Source organism: Leuciscus leuciscus, assembly GCF_965113295.1.
Source record: "Leuciscus leuciscus genome assembly, chromosome: 8".
Taxonomy (NCBI): Eukaryota; Metazoa; Chordata; class Actinopteri; order Cypriniformes; family Leuciscidae; genus Leuciscus; species Leuciscus leuciscus.
Window position 1 is genome coordinate 4,210,910 of NC_138732.1, and position 26,811 is coordinate 4,237,720.

Here is a 26,811-nt window from a genome sequence, read left to right on the forward strand (position 1 = left end):
TAAAATTTTTCTTTTATCTGTTAACTGTAGTTAATGTACTATGAACTAACAGGAATGATCAAGGTACAATTGTATTGCTCAAATATATATATATATTTTATATTGCATATAGTTAATGAAAGCTAGCTAATACATCCTTGTAAACAAATGGGACTTGCAAAGTGTTACCTATGAAATTTATGTATGTTTCTAGGTTATAGCTAAAGAAACCTGTAATATTTAAATGTTTAAAGCTACACTGTGTGATATTTTCCCCCATCTAGCGGTGAAATTGTATATGACTACCCAGTGAATATTAGTTTCTGTTCCTTTCAATTTCGAGGGCGTTTGAACTCCTACGGTGGCCGTATTATTCCAAGATTAACATGGATTCCAGTTCGACTTCGTCCAATTGCGCCTTTAAAACTATCACCTGTGATCCGTCGCAGCACAGATTTAAGTTACAAGGTAAACAATACTTTTTCACCATTGACGTGAGGAAAAGTAACGCAAGTTATACTAGAGGTCGTTCTGGCGTTATGCACAACCATGCTATGGTTAGACAAGCAACTATAAAACTTTGAATTTACACAAATAGGCTGAATTACCTGTCGAGAAGAAAGCAGGCAACTCCGGCGTCCGTTTTAAAATCTTTGCTCCTCATGAGCTCTTTCCATCTGGGAAAAGTTACTCCAGTATTGACTTTGGTCTTGCTGATTTGCCTGTCGCGTTGACGTTTTAATTCTCTCTTTCGCTTCCTTGGCGACTCTGCTTCATGTCCTCGAGAGTAGGCGTGATCCTCTATCAGCAATCTTTCAAATCTGCCGGCAGTCGCGAGTAATCTCCCCCTCGCATTCGTCTCTGTGTCACTGAGTGTAAAGCGCGAAAGGCGAAGCTTGTATTTACAGGTATGTCCCTCTTTGGCTAATGTAGTTTCAAGATGGAGGGGCAACATGGCGACCGGCATTCGAACCCCTCACCCGTATGTACTTTCAATGGCAGATTATAAACTTACGAGAATACTTTATTACTTGAAAGAAGTAAATATACATTAATGAGCACTTATATTTTTGAAAGAACTAAGTGTTTTTTGCTAAGAATCAACTAAAAAAATTACACAGTGTAGCTTTAAATTATTTTCTGTAGAATTCGTTCTGTAGAACTTCTCATTTTAATATATTCATATTCACATATTTATTTCATTTAGCACATTTCAGTTCAGCACTGTTTTACTTTGAGTGTTATGTTTGTTTTTAATACAGTATCCATTTAAAAAATATCGGTTGATTAATCGGTTATCGGCACTTACGGTCAAACCTAGTTATCTTTATCAGTAAAATCCACTACCGGTTGACCTCTAGTATTGTGGTAGTGTATATACAAAAATATGAAGTAGCAAATCATCACATTAGAATGATTTCTGAAGGATCATGTGACACTGAAGACTGGAGTAATGATGCTGAAAATTTTACTACATATTCACGTAGAAAACAGCTTTTTAATACAATAATATTTCACAATTTTACTCACAATTTTTCCTGTAATTTGAGTAAACAAATAAAAATGATATGATCAGTAAATCATGGCAACTTATGTTTTTACATTAACACATAATTTAAGGAGATTCAACTCTATCTACGTCAATTTAATATCATTTAAGTTGAAATGACTTGTACAACAAATTCACAATATTAATGTTTTACTGTATTTTTGATCAAATAAATGCAGCCTAATATTTTAATATTTTCAAACTGTTGACCGGTGGTGTGTTTGGCCGGGTTTTGTTGTAACATCACTCAGAAATCAGTGGAAACTTGACCGGATCAGATTCTCTGGACAAGCACCTGCACCATTTCAGTCTCCAGTTAATGGACTGGTAATCTCGGTAACCCTGTTTGCTCCTGCTTTATTCAGAAGTGTGTGTGAGTGGGAGTGTGTGTGTGTGGGAGTGTAAATGGGCAGACTCTATTTTTAGCTCTACATTCTGAAAGTGTGTGTTGGGGTGCAGTGTTTTCTCATGGGGAGTTTGGATGTGTCATGTTCAAGCCTGCTACTGATTCATCATCGCACTCTCCAGAGGTTTCATCATCCTCTCTGTGAGAAACGTCTCCTTTCTTGGACTTCCTGCACTCTTGACTGGTCGTTTTCATGTGCCTAAAATAACGTTTCATGTGTCCTCTTATATTCTTCAGTTATAAAGTGGATGTTTTATTCCCATCCGTTGTTGAGTTCAGACTGCTGATCCAGTGAGGTAACAGATTAAGCGCAGGATAACAGGGGTTTAGCCAATCACGGGCCTTCTCTCTCGTTCTGTCTCTGTGGTCTGGTTTCAGTAGTTGTGTTATGGAGGATTAGTATTAGGTTAATCTGTGCTGAGGTTTATTACTCTGTCTTCTTCTCTGAGAGTCCCGATTCTGTGATATCACTGAATATCAGAGAGGAAGTTGGACATGTAGCTTTAGCTTACATACACAGCATTAGAGCAGTTGAGTTTGTTCTGTGGGTTTGATCGGTCTATTCAACTGAGATTATTATTGGTATTACTGGCCAATCAGTATCCATAAAGACCATTAGCTGGGCAATATTGCTTAAACTCATCTTTATGTTTGTTTTTTCATTTAAATATTTTGATATTTAGATGTTTGTGTTGGCTCTGATGTGGCTTTTTATATGTGTGTATACATGTGTGTGTGTGTGTGTATTAAAAAAAATATATATATATACTGTATATGTGTGTGTATATATACTTTTTAATGTATTTTTTTATTTTCACTGTTTTCTATTGTCCTCAGTGTCACATGATCCTTCATAAATCATTATAATATGCTGATTTGCTGCTCAAGAAACAACATTTCTGATTATAAATATTGTAAACTGTTGTGCTGCTATATCATTTTTATAGATTTTTTAAATAGAAAGCTCAAAATAAATATTTCTAAATTTGAAATAGAAATCTTTTGTAACATTATAAATGTCTTTACTGTCACTTTTGATCATTTTAATGCATCTTTGCTGAATTAAAGTTTTAATTTCTCGTAATTAGTTGAAATGTTAGCATACATTCTTGAGTTTTAGTAATTTGCTGCGTGCATTAAAAATGAGAACAATCCCAACCCACACGTCGCTCTTGTCTGTGTGTTTCTAAACTCTTGCAGGTGGAGACAGCTCGTCTACAACCACAGGCAGTGCCTCTCCGGTTCCCAACAGTTATGAGTCTCTGGAAGGCGGTAGTTACTCGGGTACATCCTCACAGCGCTCACAGTGACATATCAATGCCAGATCTGCACGAGAATGACTTGCTGATACATATTTATCTCATCTTTCTCTTCACATCATACAGCTCCTCCTCCCGGTGTTCCCACCAAGCAAGCTCCTCCCTTCGGATACAATTACCCAACCATGCATCCAGCGTACCAACAAAACCCCGCCCCCATACCAGACTCCTCCCCCTCACGCGGAGCATACAAACCACCAGGATACCAGCCGTACTCACAGGTACCGACAACGAATCTAGTTTGTGATATTTCAGTGTCAGTTCAGTAGGGTTGGGTACCGTTCACATTTTAACCGGTACCTGTATCTGAAATTCAGTGCCGGTACTCAACGGTAATTTAGACATGTTTACCTCAATAACTGTAAAGAAACAAAGTCATTTGTTGAAGTGTTATTGACAGTGTACCAGAGCTGCTTTGGTTGCTGTCTGCCATTGTCTGTGATGCTTGAGTATTAATAAAAACAACCATTTTAGTAATAAAAAAATAAATAATTTCTATTAAATGTTTTGTTTTCCACAAATTCTGTGTTTCTAGTAATCAAATTAAGACATAAAACATTAATTTAATTGATCTTTTTTATGAAATTAAACTTTTTTTTGTCAAACAACATGCGGCACAACTGAGCTTTATACTTTTAGAAATACAACATAGAAGAAAATGTGTGATTATTCCTTAATTGTTTTATTTTTGATCATTTATTATTATTAGTGTTTGTATTATTATTATTAAATTGAGATCTAAATTCTACTATAGAACAGTAATATATTATCAAGTTATAACGGGTTGTGGTGAAGACCTTTGAGTTTCTGTGTGTTAATGATATAACGATAGTTTTTCTTAAATGAAACCGTAAAATGCTGATGAACTTCAGTGACTCTCAGAGCGGCTCTGGAAATGAAGTTCACGCATTCATGTTCTCGTATAGTGACGCTGAAAAAGACCTTTACTCTCGCGCCCAGGTGCGTTCTCAGGTACCGATATTCGGTCGGTGCCATTAAAAGTACAGAGTTCGGTACCCAACCCTACAATTCAGGAAGTGGTTCATCAAAAAACATCTGTGTTTGTGTTCCCGTAGCCTTTCCCATCTCTGTCCGAGCTGTCGTCAGCTTTAGGCGGCCTCAGTGGCGTTCCTGAGCTGGATGTGGAAACCTTGAGACCAGTGAATCTACTCCAGGAGAGAAACATCCTTCCTTCCCAACGAGCACCTCCACCCGAGCCCAACCTGAGCAACGACCTTCGCAAGGTCAACTGCAGCCCCGAGTAAGAGCAGAGAGACGGCGTGTTTGTAGGAGGTTGTGGTTTCACACAACAGGTGCAAACAGAGAAACGGCTTTGTATTGTGTTAACCGTTTCTCTTTCATTCTCTGTCTGTCTCTTCCAGGACGTTTCGCTGTACTCTCACTAACATTCCCCAGACTCAAGCTCTGTTGAATAAAGCTCGTCTGCCTCTTGGATTATTGCTGCATCCCTTCAGAGATTTAACGGTAGGATCATGTCACCTGAGCAGAAAGCACAAATCAAACTCAACCCTTGGTCTATAGCCCTATTCGGATGGGATTAGTGTAACATTGAGAGGAGGGGTAGAGTAATAATTACCAGAGCTTCTCAGTAATTTTAGTCCCGTCCGAATGTGCATCTCAGTGATCATGATGGACAATGTCAGTAAAGATTACGGCGATCACATCTAAAACTCAGATGTGAGACATTCAAACTGACCAATCAGATAATTACACGTCCCCCACTGTACTAAAGGTGTGACAATTCATCGACCCCCAAAGTACAAACATTTTGGCTACAGGCCTTGATCAATATCTGTGCCGTCAGGAACTCCAAATGGTCATTGTGGTTGAAAGAGGGGGTAGAAAAACAGTCAAGCAAATATCTTTGTTCTTTTAACATATTTTGGATTATTTTCAATTCTACACACATGATTGGTGACCATGTACATTTTTGTCAAAGCTATTGTCATAGTTATGACATCACAACCACATTGACTCCTTTAAAATGTTTCAATAAACTTTACTTTGAGTTCCCACATCTAACCATTTTTTTATCAGCTCTTGATAAGAATGATAAAGGTGTCATTCACCTGTTCTTATCTGGAGTTTTACTGACATTAGACCATGATAATGCAGATATAATTATGTCTTCATTAACTCTCTCTCTCTCTCTCTTTGTCTCTGCAGCAGTTACCGGTCATCACCTCTAACACTATAGTTCGTTGTCGTTCGTGTCGGACGTATATAAACCCTTTCGTTTCGTTTTTGGACCAGCGCAGGTGGAAGTGTAATTTGTGTTACAGAGTCAATGATGGTAAGAGCTCTACAGATTTATCATACATGTTAGCATATTCGTGTTCTCATAGAGTCTCTTCTTCTCGATCAGTTCCTGATGAGTTCATGTATAATCCTGTCACTCGTTCATACGGCGAGCCCCACAAAAGACCAGAGGTCCAGAATTCAACTGTGGAGTTCATCGCCTCCTCTGATTACATGGTGAGTGTGTCTGTCTTATAAAGAGCTTCAATGTTCCTGTTTATGCACGTTTGCTTTGATTGATTGATCGATTGATTGATTGATTGATTGATTGATTGATTGATTGAAAACTTTATTAATACAGGCATCAAACACAATACACAACTAACAGACAGATAAATAATTCTGCATTAAGACTATTAAAACCTGATTAAGAGACATAATTTGAAAAAAGATTCAGTTTCACAGTTCAAAAATGTAAAATACAAACACTGTAAAAAATTATATTTAACAATTAACAGTGTTCGTTGCAATATCTGACCGCTGCAGGAACAAAAGACCTTCTCATTCGCTCACTAGAGCACCGAGGCATTACCAATCGCTCACTAAAAGAGCTTCTAAAGTCCTTTGAAAAAATTGTGTAGTGGATGGCCTTCAAAAAGCAGGACAATTTTTAGTTTCGAACTTATCCTCTTCTCCACAGTAACCTCCAATAAATCTTATTGATCTAACTTCTTTTGTCCTCAACAGATATGCCCCCCCCCCCAGCAAAGTACAGCATAAAAAAGAGCACTAGCTAAAATCCCTTGATAAAAAACATCTAAAAGCTTTGTGCTAATGTTCAATGATCTGAGTTTTCTCAAAAAGAACAGTCTCGACTGAGCCTTCTTCATTAGGACATTAGTGTTCTCTTTCCAGTTAAATTTTTCATCCAAGTGGATGCCTTCCCTTTCTACTTGTCTTTTTTAAAGGAACCGTATGTAAGAAATGTATTTCAATTAATCATAAAATGGCCCTGATATGTCACTAGACATTAAGAAATCATGTTAGGATATTGTCATTTAAAAGTGAAGTTGCAGCCCCTCAACTGATGTTGTTGTCATGTTGTGTTTTGGCCTGATGCCCCACCCTCCACCTATCTACCAATCACGAAGTCAGTAGTGTTTCGGCATCCGGGATGCCAGCTCTGCTCTAGTTACCACAGCTGCAGCTACAAACGTGTCGGATAAAAAATGTCTAACGTTACGAAACCTAAAAGACCTCGTTATGAATCCGAAATACGTCGTGACAAAGTCAGAAAAAAAGAAACGTACTGTGTAGGACTCGTCACTTGCCATTGGAAGCTCCTTATAGCAGCCGACGTTCCTGCTGGATCCTGCAGCCTATCTGGCAACCTCGAGTCGGGGAAGGGGGAGGGGATACACCGCTTTACAGTAATTTGAAAGTGATTGCAGTACCAGTTTTGGCCACAATCTTACATACGGTTCCTTTAAGGTCGGACAAGTAATTTGTTGAAGTCAATTTGTTTAAAAAATAAATAAAAAGACTGCACGCCGTCAGCGTTCTCAGAGGTTCGTGTATTTGAAGTATTGTGCAGAGATAATTATTTATTTATTTTTGTTCAAGGTTTGCGTTCTCGAGCCACCAAACACTGTTGTCGTGCGAACGAGCAGGCCGGAGTTAAGGGTTTTCTGTTAGAGTGTCGTGTTTGCTAAGTTAATAACAAATAATCTTTGCAACCGAAGTGAATCAATCAAAGCTCACTTTAGCTGGACAATAACTTTATTCTAGAGCTGCTGTAAAGCCTCTGTTACTGTAATCTCCTATTATCACTGTAAAGCTGCTTGGAAACAATCTATATTGTTAAATGCGCTATATAAATGGTGACTTGACTTTCCTTCTCTAGCTGCGGCCTCCTCAGCCTGCTGTGTACCTGTTCGTGTTGGATGTGTCCCATAATGCTGTGGAGTCGGGCTACCTGAATGTGTTTTGCCAGTCGTTATTGGACAACCTAGAAAAGTGAGATATTAGTCTTTACTCAAATCAGATAGCATGTTTATTCACACCGTCCCTCAGATATGACGAGGCTTGTATGTGTTTCTCTGCCTCAGATTGCCCGGAGATACGCGTACACACATCGGGTTCGTGACGTTTGACAACACCGTCCACTTCTACAACCTGCAGGAGGGTCTTTCTCAGCCTCAGATGCTGGTTGTGTCTGATATTGATGGTAATCCTGTCTGATTCTCTTACTTTTCTTTCTCTGCGTTCACTGACTTTAGCTTTGCACATCAAGAGTGGCTTTTGTCTAATTAATCAGCAAAGTTTTAGCACAAAGAATTGCCCATTATTGATTTATAATAGCCACTTTCACTCAAGAAATCTGTTATCTTAGCCTAAAAATGGCATGATTTGATCTGTTTTTACATGAGAAGCAGCTTTTCATGTCTATATTGGAGTTGTTAAACATGCCAACTAGCTTTAAAAGTGAAACCTTTTAAGCTTGTTTTGCTCAAAAGTATGCTTGAAGTTTGTGTAGATCTCTTTAAACTAAACGGTTTGTTAATCACACAAGGCTATATTGCCTTTTCCATTTTAATTCTAATAATTGTGCAAAAAGATGCATTGTTCTTCAATTGTTTAATTCTCTTTAGATGTTTTCATCCCGACACACGACAGTCTGCTGGTGAATCTCAAAGAGAGTAAAGAGGTTTGAATCTTATCTTTCCCCTCTCTATATCTTAAGTCCTCGTATCTTTGTGTCGGTGTGTGTGTTTGTGTGTGTGTGTGTGTGTGTGTGTGTGTGAGGTCAGCCCTGTGTTTGGGTTTCCATTTCCCGGTTTCATATCTCAGTACTGCACAAGCTTTGATATGTGACACCGTTTTTGCAGCTGCGTTATCTGTGTGTTTGTGCATGTGCTCGCAGCTGGTGAAGGACCTGCTGAACGCTCTGCCGGGGATGTTCACACACACACGAGAGACTCAGAGCGCTCTGGGTCCGGCTCTGCAGGCGGCATATAAACTCATGTGCCCGACCGGAGGCCGAGTGTCCGTGTTTCAGACCCAGCTGCCCACTCTCGGCGCTGGACTCCTGCAGTCACGGGAAGACCCCAACCTCAGATCCAGCACCAAGGTAACTCTCCTGAATCATCATTCAAATTCAACAAACGCTGATCCCTACATAAACAAACAAACATTCATATCAGTGGATACTCAGGGAAGTTTTTCAACCAGTTATAAGGGAATTAGCATTTACCTGCATAGAAATTGGCCTTCCAGCTAGAGGCATGAATAAAAAACTCTTTCCCAGCCATAAATATTCAGGGTTTCGGCGGGTCCTTAAAAAGACTCAGACTTAAATTCAGTTCGCTAAAATTAAAGGTCATAAAAAGTCTTAAAGTCGGCATGAAACTGAAGTTACACAAGTGTTTTCTTTCCTATTGTGACGTATATCGAAGTGAAACAAGAAGAACAAGAACAAATGTGGGCGGGGCCTGATTTTGTGTCTGGGGTTTTGATTGGATGGTTGTGGTTTGCGATTGGTCGATCTCATGTGAGTGACAGGTTGCCCTGCCCTCGTTATCAGAGAAGAGATGCTGCGAGAGGAACTTATTCTGATTCAAAATGATTAAAACAACAATGATGTGCACAGATAAAGCATTTAAAATAAACACTTCAATATTCCATAAAAAATAAGAATTGTCCCTTTTGATTAATGGTCACTTAAAATGCTTTAAAACAGACATTTTAATTATCATTTTAGAAGGTCTTAAATTAGGGGACTGAAAAACAGGAAGTAGTTTGCAATGAATATGCCAAGTAATGCAGCAGTTATGTAAAGAAATTGCTTATGACATAGTGTTGATGAATTATGACAACGTTTGCTTTATGGTGTTTCTATCGTAAGATGTTGTAAATGGTTGTACGTAAGAGTGCATATTTTACCTCCCTCGTCTTTTTCAAAGAGCTGCTGGAAATAGTAAAGCATAGACATTTCAAAATAAAAGTCCCAGTGTATTTTATGCTTTGTTATAATTAAAAGTCCTGCATTATGGATAAAATTTTTCTGGATATTTTTGGTATTTCTGTTGCTCAAACTGTATCTGACATTTAATTGAACTCTTGTAGCTTCTCTCTGGGCCGCCCTGTCACAGGAAGGAAAGACTAAGAACATTATCAAACACATTATAGAATCTGAGATATTTGAGATTGCATGAGTTTGCTCTCTATAGACATATGGTATTCATTTTATTTGTGCAGGTCTTAAAAAGTCTTGAAACCCTGATAATTCTCAAGAGCAAATACTGTATGATGTGTGAAGGAATAGCGTTTTGTTGGTTTGGTTCTAGAATGTCCAGCACTTGGGTCCTGCTACAGACTTCTACAAGAAATTTGCTCTGGACTGTTCTGGACAGCAGATCGGAGTGGATCTGTTCTTACTGAGCTCCCAGTACTCAGATCTGGCTTCTTTAGGTACACATACACACACACACACACTCAATGTTCTTTCTCAGCTCTTATATGTGACTTAAAGTTGTGAGCTGAGACCTTTTGTATCTTCTTGTGCAGCGTGTGTGTCCAAATACTCAGCCGGCAGCGTCTTCTACTACCCGTCCTTTCACCACATTCACAATACAGCGCAGAGTCAGAAATTTCAGAAGGATCTCCAGCGATACTTCAGCAGAAAGATCGGATTTGAAGCCGTCATGAGGATCAGGTGCACCAAAGGTAAGCGGGGGGAGGAGATACTCTGGCTGATCATGTCACGTTTGCTTAGATTGACACATCCATTGACCAGTTTCTGATTTCCACTATGCAGGAAATGCGATCGCACAATCCTATTATAAACATGGAATTGACTGTATAATACATAGGCCGCGTATCCACCAAGGCTAGTCTGTCTGCTGTAAACGCCTAGCTGTGAGCGCTTGAGAGCGTTTTGGCAGCGCAGCGTTTTTTCAGTTGAGACGCTTTGCTTGTTATGATACGGAATATCCGCGAAAGTGTTACTAGTGTCTCATTTCACACATATTTTATTTCTGTGTTGATTCTATATTAAAATGTCGATACAATGTAACGTATTTTCTCTGGCTCTTGTTTTAAATGATTTTGTTCCGTTATTATGCTTGTTGTTGTCATCTGTTGATGTTGAAGCAGAATGTGGCGGTTGGTCGGTGTGGTATTAGTCCCGCCCCTCCTCCACTGTGATTGGACGGTTGGGTACATTGATGATTGAAGTGACAGTGATGATTGAAAACAATTGAAAATTACACCAGCCGTGTGAAAAAACGCTTTGGTGGACACACAGCCATAATGTTTCGGAATTTGAAAGAGTAAATCAAAAGTATGACTGAACAATATTGACAATATCAAATCACAATGTGGACTAGTGTCTGAATATTACACACACACAAAAGACTGCTATTGAAATATAAAGTCTGTGTGTTCCACTACATATACTGAAGCATGTGGCATTTTTACTGTCTCGCTATATGAGGACGTGAACCCATGAACTTCATCTGCAGAGCTGCTCTGAGAGTCACTTCTCAAGCATTTCATTTAATTCATCTATCATCAAATACACAGAAACTCACAGGTCTACATGAAAACCCTTCCAAAATAAAAGTTCGGTTTAATTTGAAGAAATTGTGACAGAAATATATTAGGCTACTATTGTACAATAGAATGTACTTTTCTAAGTAATAATAATAATACCAATTTAATTTAATTTTATTTTTCAGTTTTGATTTAAACAGTAGACCTCTGTTGTGAAGCACTTTGTTTGCCAAATGTTTTTAAATTATCATTTGATTACATTTCAAAAACGATTAAAGCATTTATGCATTTATCTGATTATCAATGTTTTTGAATAAAAATTTGCATCAAAGAACACAGAATCAAGAAAACGTTCAACTTAATTCAACATAAATAAACATAATTTCATGAATTCAGTTGATTAGACATGCTTTTTGATTATAAAAATGCAATTAAACCATTTAAACAGAATCTAAATTAATTAAATTAAAATGGCATTTACTAGGGCCGTGTATCTGACTTGACAACAAGGCTGATTTGAGAATATGCTGTACCGTTTGTATCTTCTTTTTGTGTGACGCTTTCTCTGATTGGTCAACAGGCTTGTCCATCCACACTTTCCATGGCAACTTCTTTGTACGCTCCACTGATTTGCTGTCTCTGGCCAACGTGAACCCGGACACTGGTTTCGCAGTCCAGATGTCTATCGAGGAGAGTTTAGCCGATACGTCGCTCGCTTGTTTTCAAGCGGCTCTTCTTTACACATCAAGCAAAGGTAAACGAGTGTGTGCACATTTACAATAGTCCAGTTTTGATATAGTCTACAGAATAGAGTTGGGGATACTTGGACTCGGACTGCAATTATGAATGACCTTGGACTCAGACACACTCAGGTGGACTTGTATTTGAACTTGACTTGTATTTTTTTACTTCAAAAAAAAAGTAACAACATCAAATTAAGATAAGAAGTTATTAAAGGGGTGGTATAATGCCCTTTTCACAAGATGTAAAATAAGTCTCTTATGTCCCCAGAGTGTGTGTGTGAAGTTTTAGCTCAAAATACCCCACAGATATTTTTATATAGCATGATAAAATTGTACATTTTTGAGGGTGAGCAAAAACACACCGTTTTTGTGTGTCCCTTTAAATGCAAATGAGCTGCTGCTCCCGGCACAGGGGGCGGAGCTTCAACAGCTCATGTCCTTTTACCTCACACACACATGCACTGAACATTTCAAAAACTTTTAGCCTTTTATGTTCAAACCGAAGTCAGACAAAGATGGAGAGACTCAAGAAGAGACTTATGTAGCTTATGTGTAGTTATCTTCTAGTCATTGATTAGCATATTCTGTCTTGATAATCTATAAATGGTGTTCAGGGGCGGGGTTTATGTAAATTTTAGGGTTCATGATGTCACTAACCCGGGAGGAAGCTCGTGTAGTCTACCAGCTGTTTGTTGTAGTCCTTAAAAAGTGATTTCTTTAAAACAAAATATCTCCCTTTGCTTTGAACTTTGAGCGTTGTAACGTTTTGTCTGATTGGTATATATTTATGATTGACAGGCAAACGTCGAATCCGAGTGCACACTCTGTGTCTGCCGGTGGTCAGTCAGTTGAATGAAGTGTTTTCTGGAGCGGATATCCAGGCCATCTCATGCCTGCTGGCCAACATGGGTGAGTGGAACAAACACATTGACATTTTAAGTGCCGAATGCAATGTCAATACATCGTGCGCAGTGTTCTGTAGCTAGTGTGTGTATAATGTGTTTCTAGTATGTATTAGGGGCTGAACAGACTGATCATGTGCCTATAGAGAGCGATAAGAAATCTTTCAAGTCCACTTTTACACTAAATTTGAGTTAAAATGGCAAATAAATGCATACTCTGAGAGCGCTCCACAAGATATGTTTGATAACACCATCTGGATGTTCAAAATCTATCGCGTGAATGCACATTTTACACGGCTTGTTGTACACGTCAAATCGCACGCACACAGAATCGTTCAGAAGCGCAGAAGTGTATTATAAACTCTGTTCTGTGATTTATCAATAAAATAACTTAGAAACTGAAAAATTCCAGCGTATATTTCTAAGTAACTTAAAGGATTAGTTCACCTCAAAATGAAAATTTCCTGATAATTTACTCACCCCAGTGCCATTCAAGATGTTCATGTCTTTCTTTCTTCAGTGGAAAAGAAATAAATATTTTTGAGGAAAACATTTCAGTATTTTATCCACACAATGGACTTCAATGGCAACCAAGATGTTGAAGTTCAAATCAATGCCTTTTCAAAGGCCTCTGAAGTGCTTCAAAGGGCTCTGCATGATCCCAGCTGAGGAATAACGGTCTTATCTGGTGAAACGATCGGTAATTTTCTAAAAAAAAAACAATATTTATATACTTTTTAACCAAATTTGTTCGTCTTGTGCTGGTATGCGACGCGCCAGGCATTACGTCATCACGTTGGAAAGGTCACGCTTGTTTACAAAGCGAACATGCGAAGACTAATACAAAATACAAAAAATAATACAAAAGCCCTTTAACAAAAAAGGGAAAACAATGATGTTGGACGATTTTGAAGTTGGAGGAGAAAATTAGATGGATTTTTTCACCCTACCTTTTTAAAAGTTTTCATTTTGAGGTGAACTAATCCTTTAAACCCACAGCTCAAACTATAAATGTACATTTTGACTGTGCTACTTTATCTATATCTGATTTAGAACGAGCTGTGAATCTGTGAGAAATATAACGACTGAACTGATAAAAATAAGCTGATGTTGGATAAGATGAGATGGAGCGCTGTGTCATATGCCATATCTGTGCACAGGAGTCTCAGCTCGAGGTTCAGGCTTATTTGTTCATCAATGACGTCATCAGTGACTAGTCGACTTTCATCACATAAATGTTGACTTGAAGTCGTTCAACCCTTAATATGTACAGTACAGGTCAAAAGTTTGGAAACATTACGTTTTTTTATATTTTTGAAAGAAGTCTCTAATGCTTATCAAGGCTGTGTTTATTTGATCAAAAATACAGAAAAAAAACCCCAGTAATATTGTGAAATATTATTACAACTTAAAATAATAGTTTTTATTACTCATTACTCCAGTCTTCAGTGTCACATGTGACATCCAGTCTATCACATGATCCTTTAGAAATCATTCTAATATGATGATTTATTATGAGTGTTGGACACAGTTCTGCTGCCTAATATATTTGATGAATAAAAGGTTAAAAAGAACTGCATTTATTCAAAATAAAAAAAATATTTTCTAATAATATAAATCTTCTTTACTATCACTTTTTATCAATTTAACACATTCTTGCTGAATAAAAGTATTGATTTATTTCAAAAAAAGAAAGAAAAAAAATTACTGACCCCAAATTACTGACCAGTAGTGGATATTGTTGTTATAAAAGATTTCTATTTTTAAAACATTTGCTGCTTTTTTTTTCTTTCTTTTTTTTACTTTTTATTCATCAAAGTATCCTAAAAAAAAGTATCACAGGTTATGAAAAAATATTAGGCAGCAGAACTGTTTCCAACTTTGATAATGAATCATCATATTAGAATGATCATGTGATAGACTGGAGTAATGATCCTGAAAATTCAGCTTTGCATCACAGAAATAAATGATAATTTAAAGTATAATAAATTGAAAACCAATTATTTTATATTGTAATAATATATCACAATATTACTTTTTTTTGTATTTGTATTTTTGATCAAATAAATGCAGGCTTGATGAGCACAAGAAACTTCTTTCAAAAACATTAAAAATAGTAATGTGTCCAAACTTTTGACCTGTACTGTATGTATCAGTTTAACATCGCACTGTGTTTATGCTAGGGCTGCAACTAACAATTACTTTGATCATTGATTAATATGTCAATTATTTCTTCAATTAATCAGTTTAAATGATTTATTGTCTAACAATAAATATTTATGCAAAATGGAAATACTCGCATGATAATTTAGGAAGATTACTATATAGTGCCTAAAGGGACATTTGCGAAATTAAAAAATATACACACTTTTGTGTGCGAGAATTATTATCATGCTCACGCCTTACAATTTCTGCTTTATGTATAGGCTATAACCTATTTCCTTTGTGTGTCACTGCCATTTTACTATGAAGAGAACAAGAGTATGGAAATAGGGGTAACACTTTACAATATGGTTCATTAGTTAACATGAACTAATAATGAGCCGCACAGATACAGCATTTATTAATTAGTTTTATGTTAGTTTTGCTTGCTAGAAACATCATGTCTCTGTGTGTCTCTTTGCAGCCATCGATCGCTCCATCTCCTCCAGTCTGTCTGATGCGAGAGACGCGCTAGTCAATGCCGTGGTGGATTGTTTGTCAGCGTATCGTGCGAATGGCTCAAACATCCAGCCCTCCGGCCTGGTGGCGCCTGCCTCCCTGCGTCTGTTCCCTCTATATGTACTAGCTCTGCTCAAACAGGTGGGGGCGCTGTATGCACATACAAAACCAGACATTCAGTGACTAACCTCACTGAAGTCAAAAGCCATGAAACAGATCATGGAAATTTGTTTCTTAGGGGAAAAAAGTGCCTTGTTATTGTTTTTTTTTCCCATCTCATTCGATATATTTAATATTTTTGTCTTGTTTCGTCCTGCAGAAAGCTTTACGAACTGGTACGAGCACCCGTCTGGATGAGCGAGTGTTTTCCATGTGTGAGTTTAAGAGTCAGCCGCTGCATCAGATCATGCGTATGGTTCACCCAGACCTGTACCGCATCGACAACATGACCGAACAGGTAACGCACATTCATACAGGTGTGGTGTATAATGATTTACCAGGATGAGGATGTAGGGTCCATCCGTAATAATTAATTCTCCTTATCACCACGTTACCATTGAAATATGTAATCCCATGTAATTTAGGGAGCGCTGGCCCTTTAATTAGTTACAGTATTATTAGTTTTCTGTAAAGTGCTTTGTATGGAAAGCATGCCAAAATGACAAACGTGCGTAGACATACTCGTACTATAATAATATAAACATGAACATTAAACCTTCTTGCTTTCAAAACTTGAATAGATGGTAATATTGATTTCCTTTTCCACCTGTTATCATTTGTTCTTAAATATTTACACTATCGGTCAAAAGTTTGGAATAATTATGATTGTTTTTGAAGTCTTTCAAGGTTTCATCAGTGTTGAAAATGTTTTGTATTTTCTGCTTATCTTTGTGTGGAAACTGTGATAAACTACCTTTAAAAAGTTAGGAGTAAGAAAGATGGGAAAAAAATAAATTTATTGGACAAGAAAATGCATTAAATGTGACATTTATAATGTTTCAAAAGATTGCGAATTAAAAAAACAAATGCTCTTCATTTGAACTTTCTATTCAGCAAACACAAAGATTCATTAAGCAGCAAGAACATTAATAATAAAAAGAACAATTATTCATTATCAAGCACCAAATCGGCATATTAGAGTGATGTTGCTTCAAAGAATCATTTAGAGCAGGGGTCGGCAAGTAACTTTGGCTGCGGGCCATTATTTGTTTTAGCCAGTAGATGGTGGGCCAGCTACACTGAGTAGGCCTATGGATTAGGGATGCACCGATCCACATTTTTTCACTTCCGATCCGATCCCGATACCTGAATTTGGATATCGGCCGATACCGATACTATTCCGATACCAGAGCTGTGTTTGCTTTAATATTATTATTATCATTATTGTTTATTTTATATGATGCTGAAATAAACTCCTCTCAACAGGCAAGTATGATATGTAGGCCTACATATTTATGCATGTATGGTAAGTATAAGGTCAGAAAAGGAAGTCAGAAAAACAGTAAATCCTGTTAACAGGAAAAATCCCATTCTGAAAACAAATATGCAACTGTAGGTCATGTCAATATTTATTACATTCCCAAAATGTCAAATACTTGAGTCTTGAAATATAAGAAAAGTGCAAGTGTAAACATCTTACACACACACACACTATCTAAAGGGTGATCCTCGCTCCGATGCTGTAACTCTCTCGATGAATGCTCGATCAACATCAGCCATGTGCAAACAGACAAGCGGATTTCGCCTCAGACGCGCGTCAATTTCGCTTCAAACTTTTGCTTTTTACGAGCGTCAATTTCGCTCTGGGCGCGCGAATGGATTCAAAATATTCAAGCGTCCAACTAGACGCGGCAGACGCGAATTTGACGCGCTATTCGCGTTTGGTGTGAACGCACAGTAACGTGGTGCTTTTTTAAATGTTTGATTGCATTCGTTGTGTTGTACGACGCGAGGGAGCTTCAACGAGCTCTGAATTACGGCTTTGCAAACATTGCATTTTGCTGTCTTGCTCTGCGGTGTTTCCAGTGTGAAGTATTTCCACACAGCGGACGTTGTTGGCTAGCCGCAAACTGCGGAATGGATTTCCTGAGCGGTGGCGTGTCTCATAACTCTGTGTCTCATTGAGCCGCGCCTCCGTTCAGGAAATCCATTCCGCAGTTTGCAGCCAGCTAGCAGACTAGCCGGCGGGAATCACTTTTGGAGTCATTTCAGCAGACAACGTTAAAGCGCAGACATGACTCAAGGATATCGGATATCTCCGCAGGTTGGATCGGGAAAATCCGATACGTGAATTACGCTGGTATCGGTCCCGATACCGATACTGGATCGGATCGGCCCCATCCCTACTATGGATACAAATTAAATACTATTAAACCACACCTAAGGTTTAAGGAGGTCTGCGCGGGACTGTTTTTTTTTCCGTCCCGCTCCCACAAGGTTCTATTCAGCAACCGCTTAAAATACCCTCTGTGTTCACCCGCTTTATTTCCCGGGTCCGCAAAATTTAGATCTCGTTTCCAGAATCTCACATTCAAATGTCTCTAATGGAAAGAGAGAGATTAGCCTATAACAATTATAAATGCTGTACAAAAATTGTGTTCGTGTCAATATAAATATTATTTTAACATTGTACTGTCAGCAGAGAAAAAAATGTCACAGAAAAAATTTATGAAATATAAATAACATAAATTAAATAGGACAAAGCCTATATCACTCACATTTCTAAGCAACATAAATGAAAACCATATTGCCCTACTGACAAATGAAGTAGGATATTTTCTGCCAGACTATTTCAAACATCCTTGCAAAAAGAGAATGTTGTTGACTGACAATGGTTTCAGTACCAAACAGCTCCTCAGAGCAGGTGTACATGTGGTCAGAATGAAGTGCGGATACGCTGTCAGATGTCGGGAGTGCGAGTGGGCTATTGTCAGTCAGACCGACCGCTCCGTCCGAAGTTCCGACCGCTACCGTCTTTATACTTTAAAATGTAATCCCGCGCCGCATGATTCCTTATGGGCGTTTCACACAGTATGCGGCGGTGAAATCTTTTCTCAAGTAGTGGAAGAGTTTTGTGCAGCATTTAGTGCAAATATTTTTTATCAGGTAATACATATTATTTATCAGTGTGTTATACCCGAATAAATAATAATGAAAAAAAGTTCAAAAGTCGGACAGTAAGCGAATGAGACTTACAGGAGAGCATGATTGCTATTGACACCCTTATTAAAATGGCTGTAATCTGTTACCACAATAGTACTTGATCTGTTTAAAACCCGTGATTAATTTTTTTCTATTTTTGATCTGAGCGAACAATCAGAAAATCGGAAAACGAGTCGTTATTCGTTTTTTCATTTTAGTTCAGGAAATAAATAATGGAAAAAACATTTTTATTTGACGATTAAACGAATGATACACGGGGTCCATTTGTAAACCGTTACTGTCAAATAAAAATAGGCTGATTAAAAAAACAAAACAAAAACGGACTTCCAAAACAATCCGGCGGGCCAGAAAATATTGCTGGCGGGCCAGTTTTGGCCCTCGGGCTGCCTGTTGCCGACCCCTGATTTAGAGGTTCACGACAAAGTTAAATTATAGTAGCACAGGGGCACTACAGTAATGAAACAAGAACATAACTCTTCAAGGAGATTTTTGCTTTATGCTTATTTTTATGATGCTTTTTCTTTAAGTGCTAACTTACAATTGCTTTTCAAATTTCAGTAGCCAGTTTTTATTTTTATGGCCAGTAATGATGAAGTTTGAGATTAGACTGAATAGATGTGTGTGTTATGTCTGTCCTCTAGGTGGCGCTGCATCTGAACGACTCTGTGATTCCTCAGCCTCCTTTACTGCAGCTCTCAGCAGAGAAACTCACTAGAGAAGGAGCGTTCCTCATGGACTGCGGCAGCGTGAGTGTATCTCTACACACACACATGACAGCGCTGTGTAGCGGCAGCTTCCCTCACTGTGGTTTCTGTCCTTCACTCTGTAGGTGATGTACTTCTGGGTGGGGAAGTGCTGTAACGAGATGTTCATACGTGACGTGTTGGGCTACCCCAATTATGCATCCTTACCGTCCAACATGGTGAGTGTGTGTGTGTGTGTGTCGTTGGTGAACTCTTTGTTTTTCATTTCTCACATGTATCTTCTTCCACTCCGTTGTGTTAAAGGTGACGGATCAGGTATCATATGGAAAACAGGATTTTCCTGCTCTTTAAAAAAAGAAGACGACATAAACATACTCAAGTTCACAACTCCCTCCCTCGTCTACTCGGACCATTTATTGAAACTATAATATAACAAAAATTATGTTTTCAGAAATCATAATGCATTAAATGGTTAGTTCACCCAAAAAAATTACAATTATTCCATACTCAAGCCATCCTAGGTGTCTTCTTTCAGCCAAACACAATCGGAGTGAATATTCTGGCTCTTCCCAGCTTTATAATGGAATGAGTGAATGGTACCAAAAAAGCGCATCCATCCATCATAGAAAGTAATCCATACGACTCCATGGGGGATAATAAAGTCCTTCTGAAGCGAAGCGATGCGTTTTTGTAAGAAAAATATCAATATTTATAACTTTATTAACTTTAATCACTGACTTCTGGTATGCGAGTCTAGCTACTAAATAGTAAATACTATAATAACCTCAAATTTGATAAAAGTAAATAAAAACAACAAAATTACTAAAACTTTAAAGGGGTCATGAACTGGCTTTTTAAATTTTTATATTGTTATCTGAGGTCAACTTATGACATGCGCTTGGTTTTTACATTCAAAAACATCAAAATGAATAAGTAATAGGCTATTTTCTGCCCTGGTGTTGAGCCTAGCTCCGGTTTTTATGGGCGTGTCGCATTGAAGACTTGGAAGTAAACGCCCACTGCTGTGATTGGATAACAGTTTTGCATATTATAATGAGTTTCACTTAATGTGCGAATCAGTGGGCGGGGCTAAACAGGCAGTGTTGAAGTAGGCGTTGATCATCTTCTGCGGAGGCGGGGTTTGATACCCTTTGACCTCATAGATCCACACTTTGAGAAACCTGTCATTCGCTGTGCCTGGTGTCAATAAAAGCTTTTATTGGACTAACAAGGAAGTTTTCAGATACTCTTATAGTATGATGACCTCTTATATGTCAAAAGCTCAAGGAAAATTTGATTTCTCAGTTCATCACCGCTTTAAAACATAAAGATACTCTTAAAGCCTGTCAAACAGAGTGTGAGTACTAAACCAAGTTGTCTTTTGCATCTTATTGCGCTTAAACAGTCAAATATACACACAAGGTTTACAGAAACAAAGTCGTCTATGTCTAAAGTGAACGTAAACCGTTGGGAGAAAACCAAAACCACAGACGCATATCATTAATGTTAATCAAACAACAATAGACAAAGATAAAATCACTCACTGCTCTCGGCTGAATAACTTCAGTAGCTTTAATAAGAATCAGTGTATATAGAATTAACAGTGAAGTCTGTTTTATTTTGACATTTATTCAATTTCAACTGTTAAATAGACATATTGTGAAAAAATATTATATTTGTAATCTGTTTTCATTTTTAATAGCAAAGATAAAATAAGGAATAAAGATTTTCATCTTCGCCCACCTCTACTTTTTTTTACTTTTGCTTTTATATTTTGTCATCTTGTAAGGCTACATTTTTAAAATGGCAAAAATAGTTTGGCTGTGCTGCTCAATCACATGGAAAATAGTAAAACCAACATGAGAAAATCGTGATGTGATATTTTTGCCATATCAGTGATACTCAAAAACACTGCAATGATCATAAAACACAAAATTATGGCCTTTTATGTTGCAAAAGGGAAAAGAATAGGAGAAATATGGCCACTTATGTGTTAAAACCACATTCATACCGCATGTTTCTCAAACTCCTCTCTGTCTCCTCTCTATATGATCATATTCTTGGAGTTATGGAGGACAGAAGCTGCTTCTGATCAGCATTAGAACGTGAACCAGAGTTTGTTTTTCATGTTGAAAGGCTGCCAACGTGATCCCACCCTGGAGAGGATTGTGGGCCCTGTATCGTTTCTCTGAACCTCACATACTTCACTCAGATTTCACACAGAAACCACTGTCCTAAACATCGGAATATTCCAGACGCTTCATATCGATGAACTCTGTGAAATCCGTTCTATTGTTTCACAGTTTTGTTTCATATTTCTGGAGTCCATTTTATTGGTTAAATTTGTATTTTTAGTGAAGAAATATTAATTAATTATATTTTAATTAATATTAATAAATAATAATCGAATTAATCGAATTCGTGAAACTTGTTCAATGCAACAACATTTTTTTTGTGGTTCAAAATTTTCAAAAGTAGGGCCGTAATGAAATGTTTAATTTATTCCCGAAATTCCCTTTTATTTTTTCTAAATTCTGTGTTTTCCATTTTAATTTTGGATTCTGTTTTAATATTTTCATTAAATGTTAATGATCAAGAAGCATGCTTAATCAATTGGATTCATGAAACTTTAACAACCTAATAATTTATGCATTATTTGTTTTTCAATAATAGGTCCCTATGATTTTTTATTTTTTTTCTCCAGAAATTCTGTTGTGTGTCTTAATTTTTCTAGATTTATGATTTAATACAAACTTGTTAAAGGGTTAGTTCACCTAAAAATGAAGATTCTGCCAGTAATTACTCTCCCTCATGTTGTTCAACCCCGTCAGATTTTCGTTCATCTTCAGAACACAAATTAAGATATTTCTGATTAAATCTGAGAGCTGTCTCACTCCTCCATAGGCTTCTGGGTAATCGAGATCTGCCATCCCAGAAAAGTTAGTAAAGACATCATTACAATAGTCCAAGTGACTACAGTGGCTCAACCTTAAGATTATCAAGCGATGAGAATACTTTTTGTGCGCAAAACAAACACCTAAACAATGACTTTATTCAACTCTTCATTTTCTTCTGTGTTTCTCTGAGTGAGTTGACGTAGTGTAACAGGGTTGTACGTCAGAACGGAGGCTCACTATTGGCCGACGCTGGTCATGTGTGTGATGCTGGCCAATAGTGAGCCTCCGTTCTGACGTACAAGACGTGAACTCACTCAGAGAAACACAGAAGAAAATTAAGAGTTGAATAAAGTCATTGTTTTTGTTGCTTTTTGCGCACAACATGTATTCTCGTCGCTTGATAAACTTAAGGTTGAGCCACTGTAGTCACTCGGACTATTTTAACGATGTCTTTACTAACTTTTCTGGGATGGCAGATCTCGATTACCTAGAAGCCTATGGAGGAGTGAGACAGCTCTCAGATTTAATCAGAAATATCTTCATTTGTGTTCCGAAGATGAACGAAAGTCTTACGGGGTTGAACAACATGAGGGAGAGTAATTACTGACAGAACTTTCATTTTTAGGTGAACTAACCCTTTAACAATTTAATTCATCTTTAAATGAATAATCCAATGAAAAGTGCAGAACAACCTTTCATCATCTTACTGACGAAAACCAGAAACATTTTGATGAATGAATAGAAAACATGCTTCTGGTTGCTCTTGTTTCACAGACTGAGATTCCAGAGCTTCAGACGACGTACTCAGAGCGAACTCGAGCCTTCATCTCGTGGCTGTTGGAGTCGAGAACCTTCCATCCTGCGTTTCATGTGGTCAAGTACGTCTCCTCTCTCTCTCTCTCTCCATTCCTCCTAATTCCTCACAGCTTTCTTCCTCTCCATCTTTCCCAATCGCTTCATCTCTCCCTTTCCCGCCCCTGTTATTCACAGTCACAGGGCAGCGTATTGTTCCTGAGGGAGGATTGGTGTGTTTTTATACTATCACACACTGCCTCCTCTCACAGTGGGAGTTGCATTCCTTCAAGAGGGTTTTTTTTTAGATGTTGGTTTGTTATGAAATCTGTGTTTAAACGAGCCCACGAACATTCCTCTCAGATTTACTGTGTCTCAAATCCTACTGTATCATATTTGATACGCACATTTCTAAGGCCTCTAGCCAATCAACAAGATCAGAACTCGTGTTGCACACAATCTACTTCATGCCTTCTGTCGTCTGATTGATAGTTTCTACTTTTTAGTAAGAAAAAGTTATTTTGGTATAATTGTAAACGTCATTCGTGCCTCGCGAGTCTTTTTGCTGTGAAATTGTGTTTGGGGTCAGTAAGATTTTTAATGTTTGTAAAAGAAGTCTCTTCTGCTCACCAAGGCTGCATTTATTTGATAAAAAACTGTAATATTGTGAAATATTATGACAATTTAAAATGACTATTTTAATATATTTTAAATTAATTTATTCCTGTGATCAAAGCTGTATTTTCAGCATCATTCTCCAGTCTTCAGTGTCACATGATCCTTCAGACATCAGTATAATATGATGATTTGATGCTCAAGAAACATTTATGATTATTATCAATGTTGAAAACAGTCATTTACATTTTTATTTCATGATGCTTTGATGAATAGAAAGTTCAAAAGAACAGCATTAATCTGAAATCTAAAGCTTTTGAAACATTAAACACGACCGTTCAAAAGTTTGGGGTCAGTAAGAATTTTTTTTTTTTTTGGGGGGGAAAGAAAAAAAATAAATCAATACTTTTATTCATCAAGGATGAGTTAAACTGATCAAAAGTTACAGTAAAGACATTTATAATGTTAGAAAATATTCTATTTTAAATAAATGCTGTTCTTTTGAACTTTCTATTCATCAAAGAATTTTGAGAAAAATTTGTACACAACAGTTTCAACATTGATAATAATAATGAATGTTTCTTGAGCATCAAATCATCATATTAGAATGATTTGTGAAGGATCATGTGACACTGAAGACTGGAGTAATGATGCTGAAAATTCAGCTTTGATCACAGGAATAAATTACAGTTTAAAATAGAAAACAGTCATTTTAAATTGTCATAATATTTCACAATATTACTGTTTTTTTTATCAAATAAATGCAGCCTTGGTGAGCAGAAGAGACTTCTTTTAAAAACATTAAAAATCTTACTGACCCCGAACTTTTGAACGGTAGTGTATGTGTGTGTGCTGTGCATAATTATTTTGTATATATAAATACACACACATGCATGTATATTTTAGAAAAATTTGTTATTTATATATAAAATATTTATATTCCTACTGTTAAAAATATCTCATTGATTTACATTACAAGCATCAGAAATTCATCTTTTTGTTCATATAAATAACATCTGCATCAAATTTTATATTTTTGTTCAGTTTGTGCCTCTGAATAAAACTGAGGTGTTCGAGTTTGAGCTCCATATTCACTATATCATACGAGCCATAAAAGCCTGATGTATCAAACAAGAGAAACACATGCATACTTTATGATAGTAGATTAAATAGAGCCAAGTTTGATCTCATGTTGACTCATGCAATATTGTCTTTTCTCCAGGGACGACGCCTCGGCCAAGACCAGTTTTTTCCAGCACCTCGTGGAGGACCGTACTGAATCTGCCTTCTCTTATTACGAGTTCTTGCTTCATGTTCAGCAGCAGATGTCGAAGTAGAATCGAAGAAACCCCTTAGAACCGGCCCAGGGTTACAGCTAGCTTCTGTTCCGCGGCTCAACTTTAGCAGGGAGTTCATTGATTGGACCGCTGAGAGGCAGAGACACGCCCCCTGGCCCCCCCCACCGGCCAATCACAGCCTGTGGCTCGTCTGGGGGAGGAAGTGCTTAGAGACAAATAAGGATAAAAGAAGTTAAAAAGTAAATAATTAATGGACTATAATGGCAAAAAAAAAGGACGAGCATAGGACAAAGATGAACCGTAGTGGACTGGACTGCACATAGAGACACTGAACAAGCTGTTTCCAATCATTCCCATCGCTTACTTACCCGTTCATAGTCAGCCATCATCATCATCATGAGTAGCCAGACGCAGCAGTGAAGAACATTTTCTGTGCTCATTTTCCTGTGTTTTACATGTGTTTCCAATCATTGTGATTTGGATTTTTTAATACATGCAAACCTTGTCGCATATTATGAATCATCCGCTCATAGACACTATGTGCTTGTATGCGTTTTCTTTATTTGCTAATGTTCTCCTCGTGTCACTTCCCCCCTCTCCCCAATGTCCACCTGTCCTCTCCTTATAAACGTGACTTGTGAACCCGTGTCCGTCGTGATGGTGTGATAACTCATCTGTCTTCATCCAGCATAGACTCAACAGTGGCTGCTCGAACCCCCCTCTCGTCTTCATCATCATAAGCTGCTTGACATCGTTTAATGAAGCCGCGATGTTCCTCGCTGACGATGCATTGTTTTCTTTGGGAAAACGGGATCAGGCCACCAACAAATGTTGCTATCCACTTTGTAACTCAAAAATATTTTAATGTGCTATAATTTATGACAAGCTTATTGAATAAAATGAAATGATAATTCTAGTTGTGAGTCGACTCGTTTTCTGTTGTGTATTAATGTTCTGATAATTTGCATGTTCAATTAACCAGGCAAATCAGTTATGAAAAATATATAATTTTTTTATTTTTCTATCACAGCCTATTTTTTTTATATATATTCTGTGAAATGTAAAATGGGACTTGAAACTCTTTAATTAATATAGAAATATGGAATTTAAAATATGCAATCAGTATCCGAACACTCCATTTTATAATGTATAATAAAGCGGTGGTGTAATTATAGTATTTACATACTATAATGGTATTTATTAATATTTTGAACTGGAATTTTAGTTTAGAAATGTGTCATTTCGGTTAATTTTATTAGTATAATTTATATTATTTAGCTTTTATTTTACTTTTAATTCAACTTAAACTTGTTTTATTTTATTTTAATTCAATTTTTTCTAAATTTTATTTGATTTCAGTTTGATTTCAATAAAGTTTTAATAGTTTTAGTTAATAACCCTTTTAATTAATTTCCTCTGATGAAGCAGAAATGGGAAATCACACCAGTACACTTCTTTAAATATAAAGTATCTAAAATTAGATTATTATCAGGGATTTCCCTCTGGCTGTGTGAGTGAATGACTCTTATTCTTACAGTTAGTCACCAAAGGGAGTGAAAGCAAAACCCTTTTCTTGTTTCCGGATCTTAAAAGCCACTAAGAATAGAGAAACAATGCAGAGAGGAAAATAAAATGCTTTGGTTTAGTCTTGCCGAGGAGGAAAGTGAGCGCATGATCGTTATTCTTGCTATTCCTTGTTAATCAGCCCATAATTAGCCACAACAAAAACTAAAAATACGCTTCTCTGGCAACATTTCAGCCCTTCTGGGCCTCACTGAATATATTTACAATGCTCGGATTGTTAATGATTGCTTAAATCATGTGGTTTTGTCGAGGAGAGGTGTGCTCTCTAAACTTTTCTAAATGATCAGAATTATTCTTTTTGGTTTACAGCGCACGATAAAGTCCTGTTTATAATAAGTGTGCCGTCAACAGTTTGATTATTTGGCAAAATATCTTCTTTTCTGTTCAA

General features: G+C 37.2%; 1 protein-coding gene and 1 long non-coding RNA gene across 3 annotated transcripts in view; one reads left to right on the plus strand and one right to left on the minus strand.

The window, feature by feature from the left end:
* The window catches only part of sec24b (SEC24 homolog B, COPII coat complex component), a 35,276-nt gene extending 9,521 nt beyond the window's left edge, over nt 1-25,755 (plus strand). For both annotated transcript variants that reach the window (XM_082176858.1, XM_082176859.1), the window contains 20 exons: nt 3,135-3,218; nt 3,320-3,474; nt 4,330-4,514; nt 4,636-4,738; nt 5,441-5,567; nt 5,640-5,749; nt 7,416-7,528; nt 7,621-7,739; nt 8,164-8,219; nt 8,436-8,642; nt 9,859-9,982; nt 10,079-10,237; nt 11,646-11,819; nt 12,607-12,717; nt 15,337-15,512; nt 15,691-15,828; nt 19,175-19,279; nt 19,363-19,455; nt 22,909-23,012; nt 24,764-25,755. In XM_082176858.1, the coding sequence (XP_082032984.1) occupies nt 3,135-3,218; nt 3,320-3,474; nt 4,330-4,514; nt 4,636-4,738; nt 5,441-5,567; nt 5,640-5,749; nt 7,416-7,528; nt 7,621-7,739; nt 8,164-8,219; nt 8,436-8,642; nt 9,859-9,982; nt 10,079-10,237; nt 11,646-11,819; nt 12,607-12,717; nt 15,337-15,512; nt 15,691-15,828; nt 19,175-19,279; nt 19,363-19,455; nt 22,909-23,012; nt 24,764-24,878 (2,558 nt within the window). In that variant the 3' untranslated portion in view covers nt 24,879-25,755. The remainder of the gene's footprint in view (nt 1-3,134; nt 3,219-3,319; nt 3,475-4,329; nt 4,515-4,635; nt 4,739-5,440; nt 5,568-5,639; nt 5,750-7,415; nt 7,529-7,620; nt 7,740-8,163; nt 8,220-8,435; nt 8,643-9,858; nt 9,983-10,078; nt 10,238-11,645; nt 11,820-12,606; nt 12,718-15,336; nt 15,513-15,690; nt 15,829-19,174; nt 19,280-19,362; nt 19,456-22,908; nt 23,013-24,763) is intronic.
* Nucleotides 10,077-11,210, minus strand: LOC309504211. Its single transcript, XR_014208021.1, has 2 exons — nt 10,293-11,210; nt 10,077-10,259 (listed from the first exon to the last, which is right to left on the minus strand). It is a non-coding gene; the product is annotated as an uncharacterized lncRNA (long non-coding RNA).
* Nucleotides 25,756-26,811: the final 1,056 nt, after the last annotated feature.